The following is a 12,116-nucleotide window of genomic DNA, read 5'->3' as shown; positions in this document are numbered from 1 at the left end:
CCTAATAAAAGAAAACTTTAAGATAAGAAACGTGTTTTATTTATTTATTTTATAGTTGTATCAATAAGAAATCTCTTATTAGATATACATTATTTAAGTTATTACATATTAGTTAATTTAAGAAAAGAATATGGGTTTTTTCATCTTATTTGAATTCAATGTTTGGAGATTTGTGCTTTTCATGGACATTTCTTTAGTAATATAGGGTAAAACCTCTTTTGTTTTTGTATGCAAAGTATATAATATTTATAATATATCATGTGTTACACTTTAATTTGCTTGTCCAAAGTGTAATAAGACTCAACATCCTTATTTAACATAGGGATATTCATAGATAGGATTATCACCCACCAAAGAACTATAACATAGGACCAAAATACATTGATAATATTTCTCTTGGTCTTTATTAATATTAAGCTAACTCTTTGACTTGTATAGGAATTGGTTTGAATCCATGTTGAAGAGTTGAATCCCAAACTTTGTCAATGTTATTCATTGTGTGGCCACACTCATGTTCATTCCATCCTTCAAGAGAGTGAACTATCCCAGCTATGCGCCAAGCACTCATTACCCTTCTTGGCAACCAATCCTACAATTAAAATATGATACATGAAGTTTTATAATAATCTAAGATGTGAAAAATTTTTAATTCAATCTTTCTTCATAGTGAAACATTATAATAAAAATTAGAAAAAAAATAATTAGTTACTATATTTATTAAATTAAAAATTATTTTAGACGCTAAAAAATTATCGGTATCTAAAGTAGTTACTATTATTAATACAAATTTATAAAATAGTTTTTAAATTAATATCTAACAATTAACTATTAAGATTTTAACTACTAACTACTTTATATTCTAAATTAGTCTCTATTAGTGTGTTAAAGACTAATTTAGAATCTAAAATATTAGTAGTTAAACCTAAGTAGCTAATTTAGATAAAATTTAAAAATTATTTTATAAATTTTTATTAATAATAGAAACCCTTTAGATAAACATAATTTTTTAGTATCTAAAATAATATATAATTTAGTCAATATAATAATTTTTTTTTAAAATTTAGTTTCTATTTAATAATTTTTTATAGTAAAAATAAATCAATTGAAGAAAAAGAAGATAATTAGGACTAACCTCACAAGAATGGATATTTTCAAGAGAAGGAGGAGCTAACATTGCTGGTGTGCAATGGTAGAAGCAATCCTTGCGATATTTCTTTGGTGGAAATTGTGTGTATGGAATAAATAATGTTCCTTTGGGTGCCTTTAGTTGTTCTTCTTCACTCACTTCATCTCCTACTAACCAAACCTATCAAAACCAAAAATGAAGATGAAAAAAAGGAACTTTTTGTTTGTAATTATTAACAAAATGGGGTCAAATATTAAGAAATATGTTTTATGTATTTTTTGTGTAAGCTGATTATGTATATTACACTCATCTTTTGATATTTTAATATTGTACTTCCTATGGTGATTTTTTTTTTAACTTTCATATATAAATAAATTATCAGTTCCAAAAAAAAATGTCTGAGAAATACTTTTAATTTCAATTCTACCAAAGGAAACAAATTATTATTCTCGTATCATTTTCTAAAAATATTAAACATTTATTATGCCAAGTCTTATAAAAAAAATTCTATGATTTGAACAAAACAAGGAAAGATAAAAAAAAACATTCGTGAGGGACTCATCGATCATTTTCAACTCTTCATAACAGAGGAAGCAGATGAAGATAATTTCCACCCATATTGTTCAATTTGTTTAAATAGAATTTAATATAATTTTACACCTTTTTCCTTTTATCTCTTTCCTCTCTTATTAAATGCAAGAAAGAAAAACAAGGTAAGAAATTATGAAGCAAAATTCCATATCAAAATGAAGCAAAATATAGAGTAAAAGTGAATCAAAGAAAATTGTTTCATGTAATTTTACCGTCTGTGTGCTAGTTTTGGAAAAGGTCAAATTAGTTTCAGAGCTCTTGAATGACTTTTTGAGCCTCACATAATCATCTTCATACAATGTAGCAACCTGAAATATAATAGAAGAGTTAAAGTAATGCCATTTTAGATGGATATCTAGTGAGAAAATAGTTCTAAAATAAAGATAAAATATATATTTTTAGTCTTTATAAAATTTTTGAAGTTGTTCTTGTATAATATTTTAAAAAACCTGTTTTATTTTTCTAATTTAAAATAATTTTTTTTTCTTCAAATGATTTAGACAACATTTATAAGAGGGTTGAAAATTGCCTTTCAATAGCTTTCTGTTTCACATGCAACATTTTGTGACGATGGAATAGGGTGATATGATGATATGGAATAGGGTTATATGGGTTGAAGTAATTCTAGTATTTTTAATTTATTATTTATTTATTAAAAAAAGATGAAAATTGATTTAAATGTATAGTATATACTATATGAGTTAGGGTAACTTTAATATTCTTAATTTATGATTTATTTTTTATTAAAAAATATGAAATTTGATTTAAATGAATAATATATATTATATGGATTGGAGTAACTCTAGTATTCTTAATTTATTATTTATTTTTTATTAAAAATGATAAAAATTGATTTAAATGTATAGTAAAAAGTTGTGCTTTTCAGATTTAAAAGAACAAAAAAATAGAAAAAAAAATTGAATTTAAAATATTTGAGAAGAAATAAAAGCATTTTGGAGGCATTTAAAGAAAAACTGACCTGAACATTTTGTTGAGAGAGTGTGAAGGCAAGGCCATAAGCAACCTTAGTGAGTTTTCCCCTAAGCAAAACTTGAGTTGTTCCTTTGGGAATGGTGTTAAGAAGAAGAGCAATTACAAGACTGCTTCCATCTACAATCTTAACTTTCAACTTTGGATGTCTACTAACATATAATCCTCCATAGATGTTAAGCTCTTCTCCTTGATTTCTTAGCCCTAAGCTCAACACTTTTATTCCTTTTCTCTCTGCATCAAGTATTGCTTTTTCTATCATTGTGTTGATTCCCACTTTTTGTGATTTCAACAAGTACTGCAAAAAAATTATATCAATTTTATTTTCACCATGCATTCCAAGATCAGTAATAAACAAATTATCACATGCAATAATACTAAAAGCTTTAGTGAAATCATTCATCCTTAATCATACAAAATAAAATATTTAACACCTCAACAATTACTAATTGTATGTACAAGAAAACAACTCATTTATTGAAACATGTAGGCTTGGATAACGGAGGTAATATTTTTAATAGAATTGAAGTATCCCTTATATTTTTATTTAATTTTTTTTATAAAAAAATTCAAAATATTGATATTTTTTAATATACTTAATATGTGACAGTATATATATACTTCTAAAATTTTGACATGATGACATGATTGTCTGGAAGGTCTTGTATTAATACATGGTTATCTTAGTTTTTTATATATGAGTTTAATTATCCTTAAAGTGATTCATATATATATTGTTTCTTTCTTATTGATAAAAAAAACACACTTCTATAAATATTTTCTAAATTTCTTATGACATAACGTCCCACTAAATTTTTGGCCATGCATGATGTTTTCTTTTTTCTTTCTCTAATTCGTCTATGTATCCAATTTAGGGTTTATGGTTTTCATGCTTAAAATCTCTTGAATAAATTGTTGTACTTTAAATCTCTGGAATAAATTGTTGTTTTATAGATGTATGGTTGACTAAAAAAAAATTATATTCCTTTAATTTTGAACTCTGAAGTGTCTCTTTAATTTATTTCATTCTTTGTTGATAAAAGAAAATACATGTAGCAAATAAAGAGAATGAGAATATAGAAAACTTACTTGGAGACTGTACTTGGGAATTGCCCAAGTTTGCAGCTTGAGTTTGTCAAAACGATTTGCCTCCACAATGAATGTTGTGCCATAGATCCATGTGAGGATCATGGACCAAGCTGTGAAAGGCCACATCAAACTCAGGTACCATTTTGATGTGTAAGGCTTGGAAGCCAAGTAAGCAAATCCAAGCCTGAGATGATAGATTGATTGAGGAGTTGTGAGATGTGTAAGGTGCACAACATCTGGGATTTCTTCTTCTCGTTTTAATGCAGATTCCTGCAATGTATCAGAAGCCTTATCTGTGGTGCCATAGATGTAGTCATAAAATGGCATAAACAACGAGTAGTTTGTTCTGAACTGGGTATGGTGCAAAGAATGAAACCTGCAAAAATATCACAAAACTCATTTCTTTCTTACTAATTGCTTCTCCATAACAGAAATAATGCTAGTAGTATGTTATGTATTTGTTCTCTAATACACTCTTATAATTTACAAAACTATATATAACTGTGCTTTACAAGTTTATGTAAGTCTTGCTTTTTAATATAATTGATCAATGTCATATAACGTTTTCATAAATTTAATAAACTTCAGTTAATAACAAAAAATGCTGAGAATCATATGAATGAAAACACAACTAACAAAAACTTTAGGTTTCTTTTTTTAAATATTGATATTGTTGAAGAAAATAAAAGAGACTAAATCTATCTACCTGTTGTTTGAAGTTTAAGGTCCAAGTTCATTCACATGAAAGAATAAAAATATGGATTATATTTTATACAAATGTTAATTATAAAAACATAATTTTTACTATTTTTATATACATAATTATTCATATTAAATAAAAATAATATGCACATTTTTCTTTTATAAATAAATACATATAACATGTAAATAATTTTTTTTATCAACAAAATAAATAAATAAATATGAATTAATTAAGGAGTTCATTTATATGAACGAGTAATATCTATGAACGACGGAAATATTTAATTTTTGGTAAGAAATGATTTATGATTGAATACTATTTATCTATATTTTCATAATATTATTTATCAATAAAAAATTATTTTAAATATGAAAAAAAATTTAACATTTAAAATAATATTAATTTAGTTAAAATAATAATTAACTATTTTTTATTTTTAAAATTAATTTTTATTTAATAACTTTTTTAATAATAAAAGTATTAGACAATACTTTTTATTATTATTATTATTATTATTGATGAAAAAAATGGTAAATAACATTAAAAAAAAACTTACGATGAGGTGTAGATGAGATATTTGAGAGGAGGAAAGATGGCAAAGAGCCACTTTGGAACCACCTCAAAGTTGGAGTGACCCATATTATTCATGAAGTCAATGTAAGTGACATACACCACCATGGTTCCCACAGAAGCTGTGTTTGTGAATACTAGGGTTAACATGGGTATTGAAAACAGAAGAAAATATGATATGTGTTCTGCAAATGGATGAATCACAGCTGCATCAACACAATATGGAGTTAGCCAAATAATTATATACATATATTAACAACAACATATACAAAAGTCCTGTTAAAAAAGAATTAACCCTAAGTCATATAAAACAAATCAAATCATGTAATATCAAAGATTTTACTGTCGTATTCGGATTTATACGTGTCTTAGAACATGCATATGAAGTATAAAAAAACAACATGTCCAATCTTAGACAATGATATTCACAATGTTCTTGTATTAAAAAACCACACAGTTTGGTTTGTTGACATTTTTTGTCATTCATATGCAAGACTCAAGATGGCAACCACTACTGAATTTTAATTAATAACACATCTCACATCTGATGGAGATGAAGTTGATGTTTTGTAATATCTATTGATCTCATAAATCTTATTTTCTCACATTAATTAATAATATTTTTTTTTCTTTCAAGTTTCTAATAAGAAATTCCATTCTTAAATTCCTTGAACATGGACGAGTTAACATGACCTACTAAAGTTCTTATGTGGGTGGTTACATTATCCATAAATGTCAAACTATAAAGTGAACCTATAACTATTTGACACTTGTTCCATTGAAACACTTGCTTTGTGGTCCTTCATCCTAAACACGATATGAACAATGCAGTCTGTGTGTTCTGTGACAACACAGACAGCACTGACATGTGGCAATAAATTGCTGAGTGCAAGCCAGAAATGGTGGTTGGAAAGCATTGAATTTTGCAAGCAGAGCAATTAATGAGAGGAATGACTCACAAGTTATAGGTTCTGTGACAATGGAAGAATGGTGGTGAGAATGGTATCTGGAATAGAGAAAACGGTGGTGAAGTGCTCTGTGTAACCAATAGTAGAGAAACTCCACAGGTCCTGCATGAATCAGCATTGCCATAACCAGTCCTTCAGTTCTCCACAATGGAAGATGAGATGCACCAGGTAATGTGTAGCAGGCCAAGTAGTATAGTAACCCATTGAACAGTATTTGATCATCCCTGAAACAAGGTTCAAATGAACAATCACATCAATATCTTAAATTAACCTTATATATAATAAGTTATATCAAAATGTAAAATAATGTAATAATTTGTTAGAGATAACAATATGTCAAAATATATAATATTACAAGTGGATTGGAAGTATTTCAATAAAAAAAATATAAAATAGAAATCAATTTTAGAAACTAAAAATAATTAGTTGTTATAGTGATTAAATTAGAAATTATTTTAGGAATTAAATAAAATTTTGATTTTTAAATTAGTTTATATTATTATTAAATAATTTTTAAATTAGTATATTAACAACTAAAGTTTTTACTACCAAATTTGAAATATAAATAATTAATATAGTTAAAACTTTGATCGTTAATTAGATAATTATTTATAAATTATTTAATAATAATAAAAACTAATTTAAAATCAATTTTTCTTTTAATTTTTAGAATCGTCTAAATTATTATTGTAACTAATTATTTTAATCCTAAAAATTAATTTCTATTTGATGATTTTCTTGTAGTGTTTAATTTGTTATGTTTATATTTGGATTATAGAATAATAGATTAAATAAATTTTAAGTATGATATATTTTAAATTTTTACTCTAATACTATATTATAAAATAAATTTTTAAATTTAAATCAATTTTATAAAATAAAATTTGTATTATTAATATATTGTAAAATATTTCTATTTATAATTAATATAGGATTTTTAAGAATTAAATAAATTAATTATTTTATAAAATTAAGTTAAATTACTCTAATATAGTATCAAATTAATCTAGAACATATAGAGTGGATGGGATTATGATAATTATGTTTCATTATTTTGAGCACGTATTTTCTAATACTTTTATGTGTGCTGCATGGACACGTGTTTCCTAAGGAAAAGTATCTTTTGACCAGAGAAAAAAATCTATGAAAAGGTGTGACACGTGTCATGAATAGAAAAGAAGAAAGTGAAAGATACAAAGAAGTACTGGTACGAGTGATTGTGAAGGAAGAGAACTGTGAGAAAATTAGGTTGTTCTTTAAATGATATATTTGAGAATTATGTTTTACGAAGAAAAGGATGAAGTTTCCATTAATAAATAAATAAATTATTTATCTCATTCAATACTATTTTTAAATTATAGAAATAAATTATATAGACTAGCAAAAATGTGGTGCTTTAACATTTGTTATCCATAAGTATATCTATTTTAAATTTAAAATAAAAAAATTGTCTCCTTTCCTTTATTTCAATAAAAATAACACCCTCACATAACAAAATCCACAAATATTATATATATATATATATATATATATATATATATTAGTGTTGAAAAAATATGTATACATATAAATAAATAAGTATATGGAGTGTTGAATATTTCTGTTAGTATGTATACAGTTAGCCTCTCCAATGATTCATATTTATTTTATTTTATAAAAAAAAAAAAAAAAAACTTTGATGATTTTTTTTGGAAGCACAGCATATGTGGTCTCTATTAAGACCTTTGATTTGGTTTTTAATGTACTATGAGAATCTCTTTTACTCTTTAGTAACAAAATTCCTGTGTTTCAAAAGGTAAAATCTCATGAATAATATCATTGCTTTCAATTATTCGGATGAAACTTTATGAATCTAAATAAAAAATAATGTGTCGGAAATTTAAATTTGATAAAAGAAAATGAGATTACTCAAAGTAATTTATGTTTGACTATTTCTTTGTTGAGAAGTATGGTTTAATAAACTCTAACTTGTTTGAAATATACTAATCAAAAGTGTAAATACTAAAAAGATATGAAATGTTGTTTTCTATACTAAGTCTTTCATGGAATCATATAAAATATCTTATATTTGTGTACATGGTTTTTTTATGTAAGAGTTGTGGTTAGTTTTTTTTTTGGATATATCTGAGAATTGGCAATGGGAGAGTGGTATCTATATGAATCAGGAACAAATGATTTCATTCTTTTTTATACAGGTTTTGACATATCTTAAATATCCAATTTATTTAATTCATTTTTTATTTATAAAAAATGAAATTTGTAATGGATTATTGATATTATTTATTTGTTTTTGAAATAATTAATATCTTTTTGTTTGATTAAGCACATGAACAAAGTAAAATGCATTATTGAAAATAATCAGTATATGAATAACACATTAAAATAATAATATTACATATTATGTGCCAAAGCATGAAGGCATAAGGGGGAAAAGAACTTAAATATGTTAGACATTTTTTAACAGTAAAAGATTAACCACCTTCCTAACATAACCACTATTATGCTTTCATTTATCTGCAGATTATCCCAAACATATCACTATAGGTTTAAATTGTTTATCTTTCAGTTTCTTTTTAGGATGATGGATATATCGAAATAAACTGTTAATTTTACTTTTTATTTATATGGGTTGAGTATTTTTAATTTATTGATTTTTTTTAATTAATTTTTTTGAGTCACCATATCTAAAATATGAATTAAGAAAGAGGGACCATGCTAAATTCAGAAGTTGGAAAATTATGAATGCTGAAATTAGGAGTTTGGTAAAATAGGAAGTAGGACTTTAATATTTAGACCTAGTGGTTCATAAAGCAAGTTATATATCTGTTGCTTCTCATCCAAACCAATTATTTTAAATTTTTTTTTAAATTATACGACAGAATTTTGTTAATTTATTTATTTACAAACTAACTTTTATTTATCAAAAAATTAAAAATGTTTGAGGTCTTGAAAGCTTATTCAAACATATCCTAGATAAATTCACTTACAAAACTTCTGGACAATTTGGTTTTTTTTTCTTTAATCCACAAAGAAACAGATATTATACATAAGAAGTATTAGGATACTCCAAATTCCTTTACAAGGATTTTTTCGTACCCTCCAAAGTACTTGTATATGAAATGTATTTTCTTACCTCATTTTTTTTTATGAACCTTACTCTAAATTCTCTTTCTCTATCAAAATCCTAACTCTCAAAAAGTACCTATATCTCTATGTATAAAGAAGATAGAGGCTTCAATAGAAATAAAAGCTAATGGATAAATCAATAGATATTTAAAGCGTTTGATTTACAAATGCATCCATTTTACCAATAGTCGCTTCTATAAATCAAAACACTTTATTTACAAATGCGACTTTATCAATATCCGCATTTGTAAATCAACATAATTTTAAAAATACCGTATTTTTTACGAATACGTGTAAGCGTAAAATCACACTAAATCAGTCTTTTCTTTATGTGAAAACATGTAAAAGCCATGTATGAATAATGCACTTAACCATGCACCAAAAATAGGGATAAAAATGGGGATAAGGGTGTGGAAGAATGAAACTAACCATTCTCTTTCTCTATCAACTTGATCAAATTCAAGTCCTTTATCAACAATTCTACCATTTCCTTTGGCTGTTCTATAACGAGAGAGAGTGATCCATATCTGATTATGAACCATACGCCAAAGCAAAAGTGGTAATATCAGAAAAGTTCCCACATCCCTTTCATTCTTATCCTTCACCAACATAGAATAGGTGCTGTGAATCACCCATGGAGCTAGCACCACATACTGCAAAAGTAATGCCAAATTATAAAATGCAATTACATCATCATAATCTCAATGTAAAGTATTAAAGGATAGATACAGAGTTACAAAATGATTCTAATATTAATTGGGAATTTTTTTCAATTATTCTTAAAAAACTACTGATAATTAAAAAAGACTCTCAATTAATATTAGGATAAAACATTGTGTTTATTTTTTATATTTAGTGATAACGAATGTATTTACATTTATGTAGTGTTTATTTTTTTTTATAGACTCCTAAAGATCTAAAGTAGTTTATGATTTATAAAAATTTATGGTGGTAGTTATTGAAAAGCAAACTCATGGGGTTTGAAAAAAGTGTATATAAATTAAAAATAACTCACTGATTTTGTGGATTAAGTCCAACATTTAAAATTCTTAAAGTAAGCTTTTATTATAAACAACTCTCTAAAATGCATTATTGATGTTGATTGTTAATAATTGGACGTGGCAAGATAACTAATGCACCTTAATGAAGGGTATATATTAAATCCCTTTCCTTTTTTGGCAATAAATTTTGCAAGTAAAAGTGTCACAATAGTAACTAACTAGATTGATACTCATTACTAATTGTATTGAATATGATTAAATATAAGAAAAGTGAGGTTAAAAAAAGGTTAGGAGAACATAAAACCAAACTCAGAAACATCCACTGATTTTCACTTTGTAAGAAAAATAAATAATTTCTCCATACAATAAAATCAATTTACATGAACTAATTTGTCAAAGTCATTTTCTATTAAATTTCTAACATTTAATTTGGAATTTATATATATGTATTAACAATGCTCATAAAAATTTCCATAAACCGTACCTAAATCTTAGAAGAGAAAATCAATTTATAAAGAAATCAATCAATAAAATATAATGAATGAATTCCCATGAAAAAAGAGTATCTCTGCACATAAAGTACATTGAGAGACAAGTTATCTCCCAGTTAGTTAAGGAATCCAACAATGATTATCTTTACAAAATACATGTTTTTTGTTTTTTTTATCAGCAACAAAATACATGTAATGTTTTGAAGTTCATATTTTATACTTAGTTTATATTAAACAGTTCAACCACCTAAATCTATATATCTTCAACTAAAGTACAATTATATTCAACTTTAACAAATTAATGTATTTATTCTTTAGTGATAAGAAAACAAATTATTACTGATAAAAAATAAACCGTAAACACATTCTAAGTTAAACATTGGCTGGGTTTTCTTGGTTTTCCTAAAAAATAATAGTAACCATTCTAATTAGGGTACGTGAAACCAAACCAAAACCATTTCATGCATGTATTATTCTTTATAGAAACAATGATACAGACATATACAATTTTTTTATAAAAAAATAATGAATAAAACTGAAAGAAACATTTTGAAAAATGTTCCGACATATACACAAAAAGAGGGCTAAATGACTCTAATAAAAAAACCAGTTCAAACCAACCATGATACAGAAAGAGCAATGTAACTTGTTAAGGAAAAAGTTGTGTGTGTTGTTTATAGAACTATATAGAGATTAGAAGTAACAAGACAATGGGAATAATGTGTCAAACCTTAAAGCTTCCGAGAGGTTTCCATGGCCAATCCGTGAGAATTCCAGGTCTTGAAGCCATGATTTGTTCCAAGAACAAAATCTATGTTGTTTGAACAAAAGTGTGGTTTTGTTAGAATCAAACACAAGTGTTTCTGTGTTTTGAAGCATTGTGAGTGACTTTATTTATAGACCTAACTCACTTTCCCTTTGGAACATTTGATGCATTAATTACCAAAGAAAATGGAAGTCACAACTTCCCATCACAGGGAAAGCAGAACCAATTAATGTTACGTTTTCAAATAAAAATCCTCTCACCATTTTCCCAAGTTTTTGTCAAAATAGTTTTTTTTTTCTATTTTCATACATAACATTATTTAGATGTCACCTTCATTGATACCAGGTAGATAAATGAATTTATTCTTGGGTGTTAATTTTGTTTTGGTGAAATTATAAATAATCTGATCAGTTTTTTTTTTTTTTTAATTTTATACTCTTTTGTGTAAAAAAAAAAGAGTTCACTCTTTCTAATACGATTGAAATCTCTTATATATTTCAATTAATTTATTTAGTTTTTATCGATAAAAAACAACTCTTATGTGTAAAAAAGAGACTTTACTTTTAATACTTTTAAAAAAATAATTGTTTTGTTATCAGTTTTTTTCGGTGACACGTGAATAATTTTATTCCTATTATTTTCTCCATCTCAATCAAACTATAGCAAGTTTGTTGAAAAAATAGACTATTTAAATA

The 12,116-nt window shown here is 25.5% G+C and overlaps 1 protein-coding gene across 1 annotated transcript; it reads right to left on the bottom strand.

Moving 5' to 3' along the window:
* Window positions 1–202: 202 nt before the first annotated feature.
* LOC137819047 (very-long-chain aldehyde decarbonylase CER1) lies at window positions 203–11,788 on the bottom strand. The gene is made up of 9 exons (XM_068622769.2): window positions 11,386–11,788; window positions 9,593–9,816; window positions 6,029–6,261; window positions 5,056–5,275; window positions 3,797–4,172; window positions 2,697–3,005; window positions 1,930–2,025; window positions 1,133–1,306; window positions 203–589 (listed from the first exon to the last, which is right to left on the bottom strand). The coding sequence occupies exons 1-9, from the start codon at window positions 11,443–11,445 to the stop codon at window positions 413–415; spliced, it is 1,869 nt and encodes a 622-aa protein (XP_068478870.2). The 5' UTR covers window positions 11,446–11,788; the 3' UTR covers window positions 203–412.
* Window positions 11,789–12,116: the final 328 nt, after the last annotated feature.

The sequence above is a fragment of the Phaseolus vulgaris genome, chromosome 10, assembly GCF_051622355.1.
Source record: "Phaseolus vulgaris cultivar YP4 chromosome 10, ASM5162235v1, whole genome shotgun sequence".
Classification (NCBI taxonomy): Eukaryota; Viridiplantae; Streptophyta; class Magnoliopsida; order Fabales; family Fabaceae; genus Phaseolus; species Phaseolus vulgaris.
This window is presented reverse-complemented; position numbering and strand designations above follow the sequence as displayed.